At 43.3% G+C, this 16,624-nt stretch overlaps 1 protein-coding gene across 2 annotated transcripts; it reads right to left on the reverse strand.

Moving 5' to 3' along the window:
- Positions 1-431: 431 nt before the first annotated feature.
- LOC308095848 (catenin beta-1-like) lies at positions 432-15,817 on the reverse strand. 2 transcript variants are annotated; one of them, XM_080442961.1, is made up of 17 exons: positions 15,662-15,817; positions 13,341-13,390; positions 12,219-12,428; positions 11,846-12,096; positions 11,414-11,652; positions 8,986-9,187; positions 7,896-8,040; positions 7,483-7,586; positions 7,127-7,261; positions 5,957-6,160; positions 5,444-5,602; positions 4,791-4,910; positions 4,490-4,640; positions 3,479-3,600; positions 3,338-3,398; positions 1,940-2,132; positions 432-1,438 (listed from the first exon to the last, which is right to left on the reverse strand). In XM_080442961.1, the coding sequence occupies exons 2-16, from the start codon at positions 13,351-13,353 to the stop codon at positions 1,945-1,947; spliced, it is 2,304 nt and encodes a 767-aa protein (XP_080299087.1). In that variant the 5' UTR covers positions 13,354-13,390; positions 15,662-15,817; the 3' UTR covers positions 432-1,438; positions 1,940-1,944. The 2 variants fall into 2 exon arrangements, with proteins under 2 accessions (XP_080299087.1, XP_080299088.1); XM_080442962.1 differs by lacking the exon at positions 15,662-15,817 and adding an exon at positions 15,342-15,475.
- Between the last annotated feature and the right edge of the window lie 807 nt (positions 15,818-16,624).

The following is a 16,624-nucleotide window of genomic DNA, read 5'->3' on the forward strand; positions in this document are numbered from 1 at the left end:
ACGTTTGTCAAGGACTCCCCAAATGAATACGAAATTGTCCACATGTTCCCTTCTGAAAACATTATGCCAGCCGCAAATAGTACATTTACAAGCTCACAACTGCAACGCGTTGCGAGCTGAAGATCAGCCATTTTCAAATAGCCGATGTACATGAAGTGCTCATGTGGCCCATTGTAGTCGCTTCTTTTGGGCTCGTTTTCATAGACCTGGTTGCGAATTTCTATCCCAAAACCTGGTGGTGGTGTGGTCAAAATCTCCCTTCTCACTATGGTCAACTCAGGGAACCATTCCAGAACAGTAGAATCAGATAAATGTGGTGGAATAAACAGTTTTTACCTCTAATGGGGCAAAATAAAAGGCCATGTTTATGCTGCATTGCAATAGGAAATTGCAGGTCAAGAACTGGTAAATTAGAACAAAGACACCAAAAGTGAAATAAAATGCCACTTTATTGTTCAGCCGTTGTCATAACCATGTCTCCAAAAGCACAGCAGGACTACAACTGGTTCATCATCAACCTATAGCTACCGTTGATAGCACATAAAACTTGGTTTTATCAGACCACCAACAGTGATAGCATAAGTGACTTTTTTCTATCAGACATCCAATGAGCATACAAAATAGTTGTTAACCTACCAGTGATACAGTATATAAAACACTTGACTCTAGATTTATCCCCTGTCCCACCCTCAATTTGACCCCGTGTCCCCCCCCCCTTTAGAACATTTGACAACCGACATATTTTCTTTATGCTTTAACAAGCACATATTAAGAATGCATAATTCTCCATTGTTGAGATTATATAAAAAAAAAGAACTACACAATGTTACACTTTTAAGTCAGAGTACGATTCAACTGATTAGTGTTCTACACATTCGGCCATAAACCAAAAAGGAACATTGTATAACACCACTATAACTTAACACTACATAATATACGTTTTTAAAAAAAGACAAAAAAAAGAGAAAAAAAGATAACAAATGATTGGCAAATGAAAAGAAAATTAACAGATGGCATAATGCCAAGGCAAGCTGGGTCAGTACCATAACAGAAAATGAGTAATACAAAAAATGAAATAAAAAATAGAATAAGAAAACAGTAAGAAACAAAAACAATAATGATAAGAATACAGGCAAGGCTAAAACATATGTGATTCCATCTTTTAAGATCCAACTCATGTGCACGCATCCGTCTTTAGGCAACCTGCTCCATAACCACCACTGTGTGTTTCCACGCCTCTTACTAATGCCTTATAAACCCCCCACCCCTCCCCCCCACTGCTCCGACTTGCTCCAACTTTCCCCATGGTAACCATCTTCCATGTGTTCATGTGTCAGGCACTTCCTAAGATCCCTCCCTCTCCATCACCTTCAGCCAATCACCACCGCAGCTTCAGACGATACAGGCCAATCACAATGCAGGTTCTATGGGAATACACCTGCAAATGAGACACAGACAGGGATAAATTAAGTGTTAAAAAAAAAAAATACCCCTTTAATATCATACACCTGTGGGAAATATGTTGTGACCATAAAGGGGTATTTCAGCCTTTTGTGCGAGACATCACCCATAATGTATTTTTTTTAATCCAAATTATGGCACTGTAGAGGCTATAATCTATGTAAAGTCCAAGGAAGAGATATACATACAGGGTTCTCAGGCTTAACACATTTTTAACAAAGAATTTTCAAAACCCCCAAAGTATTTTACCCCATCTCCAAGCCTATAGCAATCATACGGTGCAATAATGAGGCTCTTACTCCAATGTGCCATCAATGCCCCAAGACAGACTCGAGCAAAGGCGCCACGTGACAAAAATAATCTACAAACCAACACTATCACGGTGCAACATGTTTCTAGCTGGTAGATTTATTATTTTTGTCACATGACATCCTGTATACATTACATTAGTATAATGCAAATTAGTTGTGGTTCTTACCTATCCTACAGGTCGGTGTCGAACCAGGCCAGCTGGCTGCTGTCCATCAGGTCCTGGGTGTGGCCCAGGTCGGGCAGCGGGTCGGTGTGGTGGCCCAGGTCGGGCAGGGCGTCGGCGTGATAGTCAGGCCCGTCCATCATGGGGTCCAGCAGAGAGTCCTGGCCGTAGGCAGCAGGGTAGGCCCGGTAGGCATCTGAATAGGAGATTGTCATGCTATCAATATATCCAACATACAGGGTGCCTTTTCTAGGTACTCAAGATATTTTAACAAAATATCTTAAGCAACAGTTTATTTTAAATTTGAATATTGTTAAAAATAGAATGTTAAAATAACTCAAACAGTATTAGGTGGGGAAGGAAAGTCTGAAGCGGTGTGTTTTTTAAAAGATGAGGGTGAGGGCTTCTTTGATCTGGGTTGGGTGTGGGACCTGAAAAGGCCCCGTCACACCAGGTCTGGTGCTTGGTCCTAGGGACCACCAGGATGTTAGGCTGTCACTGGACACGAGGGAGAAGGATTGAAAGGGACAAAATGGTGGGCACGGTGGCACAGTCGGTAGTGCTGGCGCCTCACAGCTAGAAGGTCCTGGGTTCGATTCCCGCAGGGGACGCTGTGGGCGCTGGGGGCGTGTTCTCTCCTCCGCGTCATCAGTGCCCATACCCTAGGTGGGGTTCGCGAAAGGGCCTTTCTGTGTGGAGTTTGCATGTTCTCCCCGTGTCTCCTAGGGTAGGTACCCTCACAAAAACATGCAGTAATCCTGGTCACTATACTGCCTCCCCCTGGCCAGCCGGGGCGCCTGATGGAGGGGAAGGGAACTGGTTGGAATAACGTGTTCCTTCCACGCGCTACGTCCAACCAGGGAAACTCTCCCCTGTCAGGTGACAAGGTCAGTTGGCTCTCATGCATTGAAGGAGGCATGAGCTCGGCCCTGGCCTCCCTAGGTTGGCAGAGGGAAGGTAGTGCCCAGGATTACATAGACAATTGGCACTGGGTGTAAAAAATAGGGTTACAAAATCGTGGGATAAAAATTTAAAGAAAGGGACAAAATGGTGGAGGAGGTTGGTTGAGGTAGGGGATAGCTAGGTTGTCGAGGGCCTTGTAGGTGGCATTTTGAAGTGTATTCTGCGTTTCACTGTGAGCCAGTCAAGGGCAAAGAGGACTGGAGCCAAAGTCGCACAGAAGAACATTTGTCATCTTTAATGACAAAATCTTGTATCTTGACAGCTCAATGCAACCTTGTGCTGCGGCTGAGAGGAAGTTTGACAGGAAAATGAAAGTCTGACGAGGCTCTGGGTTTCCCCCTTCATGATGCTCATGAAAAAAAAAAAAAAGATGCTTCAGGGCTGTGATGTTATTTGCACAGGCTGATGGATCATCAGTGTGACGTCAACAACACTCACCGTCTTGTCGGTAGGCCAGAGGGTCTCCCTGAGCCCCCATATCCAGACCCAGGTCTCCAGTCTGGAAATGACACATCACAGATTAGCAAAGACACATTGCATTGTGGAATACTGTACATTTGAGTGCGAGTGCATGCATACCTCATTCCAGGCCATAGGCTCAGTTCTGAACAGGGAGCTAGTCAACTCCACTGACAGGCGTTTCTTGTAGTCCTGGGGCTTGTCCTCAGACATACGGAATAGGACGGCTGCCGCGTAGGTGGCTGTGGGAGAACACACACACGTCAACAAATGTACCACTTTATGTACTTAAATCAAACTGATTAAAAAGAGGAAGCAACAGATAAAATGTGATTTTGTGTAGTTACACTTAGTTGTTTAATGAGATTAGCTAATCTACAAGCTCACGTGTCACAATGTGAGCAGGGCATTCGTTGAGCGTCGCAGCGCAAGATAGCGGGGACATTTGGTGTTCGAAGGGGCAATCAGGGGTGGCATGCCCGCCCCTTAGGAGCGATTATCGGGCAAGGTTTTCTTCTACGTTTATTTTCTTCATCTCTTATTTATCGTTGCTTAGTAGGCCAAACATGACACATAATGTAAAATTGTGTAGAATAAATGATAAGTTAAAAAAAAAGTCTGCCAACTAAATTTTGCCTCACAGCATGCGACACATTTATTGGTGAGGCGCCAGCCAGGTGGCTTGTGTAAACAAACCGTTGCGATTCTCTGCTACATAATGGATTAAAAAGGCAAAAAATAACTGAGGAAAGCAGAGAATTTAATAGTTTGTGACAGTGACAGTCACTGCCAATGCTGCTGGACTACCGGTATGTTTGAGTCTGCTCCGAGAAGTTATCATATTTAATGAATGTTCGTAAACATGTTTTTGTATTTAATAATTTTGATAGGCTAATACACACTTACGGTAATAGCCCGGGTTGCCTTCATTGTGAGGCTTAAATACGTTTGTGGCTCCAGACAGATTTTGTATTTGGTCCAAAATGTCTCTTTGACATCTAAGGTTGCTGACCGCTGCTCTAATGTGAGCAGTTCAATGATCCAATATTAAACCAGCTCTAGTTCCCAAATGGAAATCAAGCTCACTTGCAGTGCACAGCGTGTCTAGAACGTTGTTTTGTCAACACTTACCCACGCCCTCGTTGCGGGAGTGCAGAAGCTCGGTGAGTGGTGCGGTGGCTCCTTCGGCCTCGATGGCCTCTGCAGCCTCCTTGTCCTGGGCCAGCTCACACAGCACGCCAGCTGCCACGCGCTGGATGTTCTCCACTGGAGAGTACAGCAACTGAACCACAGAGGAAAACCAATGAATAACCAATGAGAGACACAGCCAATGAGAAGGATGAAATGAACATGGGAAGCGAGGTGAAAAATTCTGACCAATAACAGTAAATATAAAAACGTGACACGTTGCGGATAAATGCGTTTCTTATACCTGGACAAAGAGTGGAATGGTGTTGAGTCCTCTGATGACAATTCTGTTGTGGACGTCCCTGGCCAGGATGTGTAGAGCCCCTGTGCAGCCCTCCACAATCTCCTCCATGCGCACACCCTCCTGTGTGAGACACAAAACGTCAACCAAATGGACAGCCAACTCCCAACTAGGGATGCCAGAAACTGATCAAAATGTGTACGCCCTAGTTATTAAAAATTTGAATATTCTACAGCCCTGGCGAAGACTTTTCGAAATTGGCATTTAAGATAGTCAGAGACATTGCCCTCATACATGTCGAACTATTTCTCCAAAGTGAATGACACCCACAACACTAGAGGGAGAGACCATGATCTGGTACCACCCAAATTTAGAAAAAAGAAAAAAGAAATCATCAAGAGACTATAAGAGTAGGTAAATGTAAATTTCCTCCCCCATCCCTTTTGTACATAGTGTTTGTAGATGATATGCATTGTTAATTTTGTATGCCATGTTGATGAATTGAATACATGGGACCACAATGGAAACAAGTGCCCATGACTGTTTAGTGTCATCCTTTTAGCTTTAGTGTTTTACTGTACAACGTGCCGTTTACATTTCTGACTAATAAAGTATTAAATCTAAAGTTAAAAACAATGTAGTTTGAGCTCCCATACCACAAACTGCTGCTGGTTGCCTCCCATGCTGGTGCGCCTCTGGGTGTCCTGGTGGGCCCTGACCAGCAGCTGGACCAATCGGGGAATGGCTCCCTGTTCCCGCAGAGCGCTGTGATTGGCCGGGCAAAGGGCCAGATTGCGGATCAGACCGACCGTGGCCTGTAACAAAGTTGGATAATGAAGAATTAAAACTTTTTGTAAAACACTTAACTGATAACTTATAATTCCACTGACCATGATATTCATTACCATATATTTTGGCATTTCATCCAATAATATACGCAACTACACACAAGAAAATGTAACAATAAGTAGTCTAAGCAAATAACACAAGCCTTAACGGTACACTTCAAAAATGCTGTCCCATGTTTTGTCTTTAAATTACTGAAATCAGACTGTTGAACACCACAAAATACAATAGACAGTTGAACAATATGCAAATTTTAAAAAGCTCACACTGAGCTTGTAGTTATTTTCAGTGTTCCACATCAAGTATTAAGTCTCAGGCTTTACCTTGATGAGTGGCCAGTGGGAGGGTGGATGCAGCAGCTTGACCACCACGGGCAGGCCGTAGTGCAAGCGCACGGCATTCTGGGCCATCTCGGCATCCTGGTGGCGGGAGGTCAGATGACGCAGGGCACAGACCGCTGGCTCTGTGATGTCCTCCCTGTCACCAGCACGCAGGACCGTACGCACCAGGGCCTCGATGCCGCCAACCTGAGAACCAATGCCAAGTCAGGGAGCAAACATTAGACCGATGTGGGGACACCGGCGTGGAGAACGCAAACGCGTTTAACAGAGGACTCAGACTATAGTTGAAATGAAATCAACTGCACTCGCATGAATAGTTTCTGACTGGTTATCTGAAATGATTTAGTTTGATTATGTTAATCATTACAATATATTCTTTTTTTGTACTATGATTAATTGGGTTTTAGACTACTGTTATTCCATTTAGAAATGCCTCCACTTGTGCTATATACACACACACACTTTAAACAATGCATGTGATTGTCATGTCTATGTCAAATAAATAAACATAACGGAGCCAATATATCAGTTTAGCAACAGAGACGACACTCTAGACAGCCATCTTGGGATACAGTCTCTTTAAATTCCTGATAAGGCAAGACACCAAACTGTGTCAGTGTGAGATAAGAGTGTGTCGCATGTATTAAAGCAAAATGAAATCTTTTGTTAGATCAAGTGCTAATCTGTGATTTGTGAAACAGCATGAAAATAGCCTCCCCCACACGCACTAGTGCTGCGAGCATGAAAGTAGACCGCACACACACACACACACACACACACACACACACATGCTCCGTTTCATAAACACCACAATACGCAGAATAATTATGTTTTGAACTAGCCATACAGCCAACCAGATGAAGAAATCGCAGATTGATGCGAAACTCCCTACAGCCCTGACAAAAAAAAAGGTAATTTGTATTTTAAAACTAAATGCCAGACTCTAGAGGGTTAAACCTTTGCCTTTATGGAATATCTTAGATCATTAGGATTTTCTGGAAGATTGAACAGTCGCAACGTATTCTGTTGCTAGTTTGACCACTTTTAAAATAAAAGATTGCCTATTTTCAGTGCATTACATGCATCCAATCCAAATGAATGATATCAGTCGTGGTGATTGAGAACTTAATCCATGCGTGTGATCATATGTACCTGGCAGACCATCAGCTTGTTGCTGTAGTTGTTACAGGTGAGGTTGGACAGGATGCCAGCAGCACATGTCACCACGTTGATGTCATCACTGCCCAGCAGCTGAACCAGAGTCCCAAGAAGACCCTCCATTCCCTCCTGGAGAATGGAAAAAGAGCAAATGTGTGAACAAAAGGAATGCGTTATTTCATGGGCTGTTTTGTGCCATTATACCTCATTAGGTGTTTTTGTACATTTAAAAAAACGGATGTTTTTCAGAATAGGTCTACAAGCTCACAAGGCATCAGATGGGAGCGTGTAGAGCAGCCATTTTTGCCATTCATTGTACAACGGCGTATATAGGGCTTAAAGTGTTGTACCTGTTTGGTGGCGGCATCCGACAGGTTCCTGAGGGTCCAGAGGCAGTTCTGGACCAGTCGTTGGCTGGGGTCTGTCAGGTGGAGCCCCAGTGCCTGCATGCCACCTACACCCACAGCAAAAGATACGAGTGTTCTTATAAAAATGCATGTGATGCTGTGGGGTTAATTACGCTTCACTCTACAAGAGTGCATTGCTTTTTGCTCCGAGTTGATTATCCCAGATACATTATGGACACCAACAATTAACTGAAAATAATTCATACCCTCTAGCCCAATCAGAACAGAGTATTTGGTATAAACGTCTGTGATAAACTCGAGGAGTTAACAGTACACTTTAGTGACAATACAAGTAAAGAAAGCCCTCAAAAGAAACTTAAGCTTCCAGTAATGGACTATTTCGTATGTACACATACCAGCCTCCACGATGGCAGGCTTGTTGCTGGAGCAGACCGAGAGAACCTTGAGCACCCTGCTGGTGGTCCACAGAAGTTTCTCGTAAGTGAAGGTCCTCATGATGTTGACCAGGGCCTGAGGGCCACCACTGGCCAGGATGATCAACTAGGAAGACAAAAACAGAGAAAGAGAGTTAGTGCACAGTCACATCCGTGTCAGTGTCACGTTCACTTCCAGTCTATGCAGGGATTAAAGCAAAACAAGATGTTGCTTTAATCAAATGAAGATTAGGCCAAGTCCTAAACTATGATTTGAGAAATGGCGTGAAAGGAGCTCACACAGTGTTTCATAAGCAATTAGCACAATGTATAAAATTCTGAAGTCTGGTAGCCATACAGCCAACCAAGTTGAAGAAATGCAGATTGAGAAACTTTGCCCTCATGAAATATCAGAAAACGGCTCCACTGAGAGGGCTTTAAGGCTGAATAATGGGGTGAAACTAAATGAAAATTCAGCCTCAGTGTCAGGCTAAGACTGAACATGTATTCTATTGCCAGTTTGAACACTTCAATTCTTAAACTAACCAATAACCAAAAATAGTCCGTCTACAAGCTCACAACTTATGCCATTAAGACCTGGGAAGCAGCGGTGTCATTTTAGATTTCTTTGGCCATTCAAAAATAGCCTAGCTATTAGCTAGCGTGGTACCGAGTGCCACGCTATGAGCTTGTAGATCTGCCATTTTTGAAAAATCTTGAAAATGTGTTGGGTCGGCAATGGGGTTGGCGGCCAATTACATATCATTTTGGGTGGGACTTGAAAATGTTTGAGAACCACTGATATATAGTAACATACGTTTTTCAGAAAACTGAGGATAGACATTTTTTGAATTGGCCTCAGGTTAATCGATTTATCAAAAATGTAGTTAAAGTAAATAATCGATAGTTGCAGCCCTAGTTGCTGGTGACAGAGTGATCTGGTACAGGTCGTGCGGAGGCTATTATGCAAAAATGTGTGGCTGCACCGTGCATACGACGCCCGTTATGGGGGCTGGAGAGACGCCAACATGCAAATGCCCGCCTCCACAGAGTGTGAAAGCACTCCTCCTACCTTGCTCTCCTGGTTGCCATAAGCCAGGATCTGCAGGCAGTCGGTGGTGATGGCGAGGAACTTGACGTTGGTGTTCGCCAACAGCGCCACCATCTTCTGCAGACCGCCGGCCAGGCGCACGGCCATCTTGGCCCCCTCCTGGTGCAACAGCAGGTTGTGGAGGGTGGTGATGGCGTAGAACAGGACACTGTCCACCGGTGAGCTGATGACAAACGGAGAAAACCCCATTTAATATCTCAGTTTCAACAATAGTGTTTTCCACCATGTTAGCATGAGGCTTTACCACATAGAACCCCTCTAGCCTTGGTAAACTGGACAGCGTTGGCCTTGTACTTAGTCTGACACTTTTTCCCCCCCAGCCTACAACAAATCTTTGCCAAAAATAGCTGATTTACGAGCTCAAAATGAGTGAGCATATGTTTTGTGAGCTTGTAGATCTGCCATCTTTGGCTATAGTTGCCCCCAGAATATGTATTCAACTGAGTATACGTATAATAGCAAAAACAACAGATCTACAAGCGCACAATGCCTTGTAGCCCTTATTTATTTATTTTTGTACATAGTGTTATTTTTATTTATTTTTGCTGTTTTTTTTTTAATGATATTCGAACTGTGGTGCCACTATACATGTCTATGAATTGAATACCAAGGCCCTCATTGGAAACAAGTCCGCAAGGACTTTCCTGAACGGACCTGTTAGACAAAGTATTTTAAATGTAACTGTGCTGTTTTACATTTTTTGCCTAATGAAATATTCAATCAATCAATTGTTACCTTGTAGGTTGGCCATTTTTGGCAATGATGACATGCCCAAAACACAACCAGGTTGAAAGTGGTTAATAGTATAACATGCCAAATAGATTGTTTCCTGATCAAAGGCTGTAGATAACTAAAGACTTTATTGTCCTCCCATCAGATCAAAAACTCCAAAGAGGCAGACCTTCATATTTGTTCATTTAACATGGTGTGAAGGATTTCCTTGTGGTTGGGCTTAAGTTCCCGTCTTCACCTGCATGCAAACCCTCAGTGACTAAACCTTCAGCAACTACGGTCAAAAGAAACGGGATCGTCTAAAGTTTGCATAATCCTTCACCTGAGATAGTTTCTCCTTCTCCATCACAGCACTTCAATAACACAGATTCCTACTGCATCGTAAGATATAGCAGCCTAGCAGCCATGTATCTGCAGAGTACCCATAACCACTTAAAACCCTAGATATACGTTGTTGTATGACAAATACTAAAAACAGCAGCAACACAAGCTCACAACCATGCGATCTGTAGTGAGGCTTGTAGAATTGTAATTTTGAAAGTAATTTATACATTTCCACCTATAATGAATAGGGGGAAAATAAGGACACGGTTGAAAAAGGCTAAGAGGGATGTATATTCACCAAGACAATTCAAGATCCACCCGCGAACACAGTTCCTGGTATAATCATGTAAATAAGAACCTCCACTAATGTCTTTAGGAACAAACAGGGCTACAAAGTGTATTGTGTACCTGTGCATTCTACAGTGAAACCACTAAAACAACCACGTGACCACAAACTTTATCAAATAAATAGTTAATTACTGGAAAGGTAGCTAGAAAAAAACTGAACTGCATATTTGAAAAAGGGATGAGATGTTTTTAGCCAAGCCAATTAGCAATATACACAATGAAAAGGAGTATTTCCGACAGGCATTTTATCACATTTCCTTAAAATCTGTGCAATTAATCATGCAAGGATATCCGTATCTGAAGTCACATCCAGAGTTGTATATAAACACATTATGGTCACAAAACTGAAACTAGAAAGACTAAGTTCCACCTAAAGGCCTGTGCATACTGCAAAGGAAGAAGGCACAACATCGAGTCTTGTTGCTCCAAATGTTTGACTGCTTGCCCAATACTTCAGCCATTAGCATATTAACACAACCGAAATGCGGCTTTTAATCAAAAGCCCATTGGTCTCCAAACTGTTTTCTATGCTGCAGAGGTGCTCCAAAAACATTACCAAGCCTGTGCATGCACAATCCCCAAACATTCATAAACAAACGTCCATGCCTCTCGTTTCCTGGTGTTAACCCATTAAAATCGGGAAAGCATCCGTGTCATATGCATGAGTGAGTGAGAGAGAGCTCTATATCACATGGCCATTGTCGAAAACTGTTCGTTTTCAGGATTCAAATTCGAACATAGCAAAAGTAGCAGATCTACAAGCTCAAAACGAGCTTGCAGATCTGATACTTTTGAGTGATGCTGTAGTTTGATCAAGTAGGGCATTAATTTACCAAAAAAGAAAACACAAAAAGTAAAAAATATGGAGATAAGGTTTCTGCCCAACAGCAACGATATACATAGGAACATACACACGTTTTTTCCAGAAAAGATTCGAAGGCATTTGTAGAATCGGCCTCAGGTCTTAATGGGCTATGAATCTCACCCCAGCATCTTGACGAGGGCAGGGATGCCCCCGGACTTGAAGATGGCGAGCAGCCCCTCGCGGTGGTGGGAGAGGTTGTGCAGGGTGCCGGCGGAGCAGCGGGCCGTCTCCACGTCGCCGGTGTTCTGCATGGCGCGCACCACGGCGGAGACCATCTGGGGCGAGCGCATCAGGGCGTGGCGCGACGCCTCCTTCTTGGACAGCTGGTGAACCATCACCGCAGCCTTGTTCACCACAACCTGTCAGAGAGAGAGACGGAGTGTTGGATTATAATTTAACCAGTGTCTAGTCATCCACGGTTTCCCAATTAACCCATTTTCGAGATTTTAGTTATGATGAGATTTGCTCATTTTGGTTTGTGTTCAAATTACTGAAATCAGTCGTGGCGACTTCGAACTTCCATGCTTTAATTAGTTTCACTTGTGCACCAACCTGGTCCTCGTCGTTGAGCAGCTTGGTGAGCTCAGGAATGGCCCGTGTCGCCAGCTCTGCATCGTCCTGGTAGTTGATGAGGTTGACCACGGCGTGCTTCAGCATCTGGGAGGGCTCAGCCAGACGCTGCACCGCCGTGGGGTGAGCCGCGTCCAGCTGGGTGGGCGGGATCTGGATGCCCTCCTCCAGTGTCTCTGGGAACATGGCGGCGCGCACGCGCTGTGCCCGGGTCATGGCATAGCCCTCCATGTCTGGCAAAGAAGAGGGGACAATGGATTACCACTACACGTCATACAAGAGAATAAATTCAAAGATGATGACTTCGACTGATCATTTGGTTGGGTTTGTGTGAGAGACGGCGGCACATGCATACCTGGAGCCTCGGGGGTGAAGGGCTGGTTGAACTCCCAGTCGTACAGGCCGGGGTCATCCTCCTCTGCGTCTGGGTTGCCCTTGCCGCTCAGAGATGGTGCTGTGGTGGTCACGCCAGACTGGATGCCAGAGTCCAGGTAAGACTGCTGCTGCCACTGGGTCACTGCAGCCTTGCTGTCCCCCATGACCATGTCCAACTCCATCAAATCAGCTACAAGGGAGGGAAAGTGTGGGGGGCGAGGTAGGAAAAGAATCATAAGAATTCCAGTTGAACATAGTCAAAAGCTTAAATGTGTATGCATACAATATCGGGCCCCATTTAATACTTCATTGTACAACGGGTGTTTTTTGCAGATTCACAAGCTCACATGACATGTTGAGCTTGTAGATGGCAATAGCGTTTTTGAACATTACACACATGATTTTAAAATTTTAAAATAACTGTTGCACCCCTACTTTTTGATTGAATACTTTATTAGTCAGAAATGTAAACCGCAAGTGCTACAGTAAGACATTAAGGCTAAAAGCATAACACAAAAGTCTTCAGGACTCGTTTCCATTGTGGTCTATGTATTCAATTCAGCAACACTATAATATTTTGACTCAAGCACAGCTATTTCTACTTACTTTGTATAATTCTTAAATATTTCTTGTTGCTACAATGTTGAGGAACCAAAACCAAAGAATGTTACTCTAGTGTACTCATATGAGACGCAACAAATAAAATAAAAAACATGAAAGAAAACACATGCATGCAACTAGGTAGCACATTTGTCAGCAAACAACTCACATTTATTTGATATACCCAGGTGTTCCGTTTTAAATTGGGTGTGTGAACATCAAATTCCATTTAAATGAATCAAACGAGCTTTTATCCTCAACTTCAAAAGAAACCAAGTTGGCTAAAGTTTGCTCACTTCGGGCTAGAGACAGATATTAATTCCACTTAATTCCATGGTTTTTGAGGACTTAGAGCTTACCTGAACACACGTTCAATATATTCATAAGAACACAGATAGCGTATTAAGTGTAATTAAAGTATTTTTCAGAAATGTAAACACACCCGAATTTCTACGGAATGCACTGGGAGATCAAAGGGTCCCAATTTTTTTTTCATACTCACACTGGGTAGCCATTGTTCTCGCTTGCCCTCAGTCCGCACAGCTTCGAAGTCTGTGTGTGCAAAAGAAAATTAATTCACACATGAGAGCGGTGTCTCTAATCGTGTTTGCCAAGGCAAACCTAATGTTTATATATTTCACATCCACACGGGGCTCCGACTGAATAGTCCCAATGTCGTCTTCTGGGGCTACAGTCAAATCCTCAGTGTCATTTATTTATTTATCCATCCAGTTCTACACTCGCAAGCATAAAAAAACCCCACTGCACTTGAATACAATGTTATTTTAACCAGTATGTTAATCCAAATCCAATATAACTAAAACATCTGCAGTGGTTGGAGGTGGTCCAACTAACTACTCTCCCATCGAGAAAGGGTAGGAGAGGACAACCCACTGGTTGCCAAGTAGTACCGTCTGAAGCTCATAAGCCCAATGTCTCCCCTGGCAAAATCAGGGATTCCCTCTTGGAAGGAGCAAAAAGTAAATGTGGTCTCCCACGCAGGGCACCCAAATTCCAGATGAGGACATAAACGGATCACAGATTTAAACAAAGAGGATTTTGCAATCTACCTGAACCAGCTCCCTCAGGATTGATATTAGTCCACTCCCAATGTTGTCTTGTGGGCATTTGCAGCTCTGAGTGATAATTAATTTTATTTGTAACGCACTTTATATATTTGACACAAATGATGTGTGATATATGGCATAAAAAGTAAATAAAAGATTAAAAATAAGACCCTAAAATATATAATAAGACCCTAAAACATTAATGAATATTCAGAGCAATGGCAAGAGACCCCCTCCCCGACTATACACGGCTAAGAAAAAGTTCTAGGCAAATGTCTTGTTAAAGTCTTTTTTGAAGTCCCCCTTTTAAAGACAGTGGAACAAAATGTGTAACCTCTCAGACTCAAATGTGTACCTGTCCTGTGCCACAGTTCTCCCAGACTGATCTCAACTTCGCTTGTGTTTTGCTTAGTAAACGCAGCCCTCTCTTGGAGGGGAAATGCCACCTCCTCCACCTCCTCGGTACGGACGGAGCAGGAGAGAGAGAGGAGGAGAGTGTGGGGCGGTGGGTATTTCCAGGCCAACGTGAACACAATTCACCATTCAGCGGCACAGAAAAAAAAAACATCAAAGGCATATTTGTCCCCCTCCCCCCACCAACCAACAGCTCCACCACGGCCAAGTTCCCACTGAGCAGCAGCTTGGGTTTCCACACAAGAGAAAACCCTAAACCCCCTCAATCACTTCCACTACTCCTCGCTCTTCACGTTAACTTACATTGATAATACTACGATGAACCTGGTTATAGTTGAGTTAATTCACCCAACATCAACTCCATACGAATGTTTAACCATTTCTTAAGCCCTGGTAAAAACGCATACAAAATAGCATACCTAAAAAAAAATATATATATATATATGCCCCCTCAATCACTTCTCGCTCTTTACGTTTAACTTCGATAATAATACTATGAACCTGGTTATGGTTGAGTTCATTTACCCATCATCACCTCCATAAGAATGTTTTTAAACCACTTTAAGACCAGTTAAAAAAAAATCTAAAAAAAATAAGACCTAAAAGCTCATGTCGCGATCTTGTAGATACATAGGACTATTAAAACAAATAATTACGCATGACAATAATAATACTATGATGAACCTGGTTATGATTGAGTTAATTCACCCATCATCATCACCTCCATACGATTTTTTTTTTTTACCACTTCATAAGCCCCGTTATTTTTATTTTTTATAATAGCAGACCTAAAAGCTCATTTAAGATGTTAGATAGGGCTAACAAACAAACAACGCCATACAACGACATGTCTCAAATAAGGGACGCAAGGTTGAAAAGTGGTCAATTCAACATTGAACGTTAACCCTCCATTAGCAAGCTAACAGGTTGGCTATAGCTAACCCGTAGCCGACGCTTAAGCTAGCCTAGCTTTAACTAGCTAACATAAACAAACACCGCTTATAGAGCCAACCTCCGCTCACCAGTTCACACGACCAAGACGTGTCGTCAAGAAAAGCAAGAGGGCGACACGCGTGTTTAGAATGAAGTATCTTTCCAACGACGTAGTCAAGCGTTTTTACATCCACGCTCCAAACAAACAAATGTTTTTTTTTCCTCCTAAAAAGGTGTGTTAGCTTAGCAAGCTAGCTCGTTGTGAAAAGTAGATCCAGAACCTGCTGCCTTGCCACCCCGTAGCCCCACAGCGGACAAACGGCGGCTTTTTTTTTCCTTTGATGAAGACACCGACTTCTTTTTAATAAAACGCGCCGCGAGACAACCGCACAACTCCGCGTGTTCTTACCAGTGTCGAGTGGCTCCTCCGTCTTGGTTGTCGGGACGATTGTCCTCTTTTCTCCGGGGTTTAAATTAAAATGGGAGCAAAAGAGCTACGACGAGGAGGTGAACCTACCCGTAAAAAAAAACTGTCCGTCCGCACTACAACCGCTTTGCTGACTGCTCCGCCGAACTGAACTGGAATCCTTCCGCCGCGTGTGCATAATATACGCTCCTCGCAACCAGCGTTGCCATGTCTGTTTATTATACGCGACGTTGGGCTTGTTTTTCCTGTAAAGTCGCTTGTGGATATTGGTAGTTGCAGCAAGTTGCGTTTTTTTGTGGCTTGTTTCTAAAGTGTAGTTGCTTATTTGGGCTTTAGGTTTCCTAAATGTTGTTTAAACCAGTGGTTCTCAAACATTTGCATGTCATGGAAAGGACCACCAAATTAATATGTATTTGTTCCGGGGACCCCCCCCCCCCCCCATAAAAAAAAAAAGCAGATCTACAAGCTCACAACGTGTCGCATCACGACAAGTTGTGAGCTTGGAGATCTGCAATTTTCAATCAGCCTAGCTTCTTTTTTGGGCTTGTTTTTCTAGACCCGGTTGCTTATTTCTCTCGCAAAATCTGGCAACACTGCTCGCGACGTCAAGATGGCGAATGTGGAAAAAAGGGTTCTGCCGCACTCGGTTAATATAGGGCGTGCTGTTAAAATTAACTTTATTGAGACCACCAAATTGTCCGTTTTGCACGGATGTCACACTGACCGCAACATCATCGACCGTGTTATTTTGCCGAGAACAATGGAGCGTTCAAACTTTAATATTTTTTCGTCACTTGGTTAATAGCGGTTAATAGTGGGGGAAAAAAATAAGAGCAATAGTTGCGATTACTGTTGCCATGTCGGCTGATTATAAGCGACTTTGGGCTCCTTTTTCTGATACTGGTATTTGCGTTTTTTTGGGCTTGTTTCCAAAGTGTACTTTGT

The sequence above is a fragment of the Gymnoscopelus braueri genome (assembly GCF_963280865.1).
Source record: "Gymnoscopelus braueri genome assembly, chromosome: 11".
NCBI lineage: Eukaryota > Metazoa > Chordata > Actinopteri > Myctophiformes > Myctophidae > Gymnoscopelus > Gymnoscopelus braueri.

What these genes read in the sequence shown, in the direction of transcription:
- LOC308095848 (XM_080442961.1), bottom strand. An exon ending in ATGGCAACCAGGAGAGCAAG is followed by an intron (nt 8,041 to 8,985) that starts GTAGGAGGAGTG and finishes TTGTCTTCCTAG; the next exon opens with TTGATCATCCTGGCCAGTGG. An exon ending in CGGATGCCGCCACCAAACAG is followed by an intron (nt 7,262 to 7,482) that starts GTACAACACTTT and finishes TCCATTCTCCAG; the next exon opens with GAGGGAATGGAGGGTCTTCT.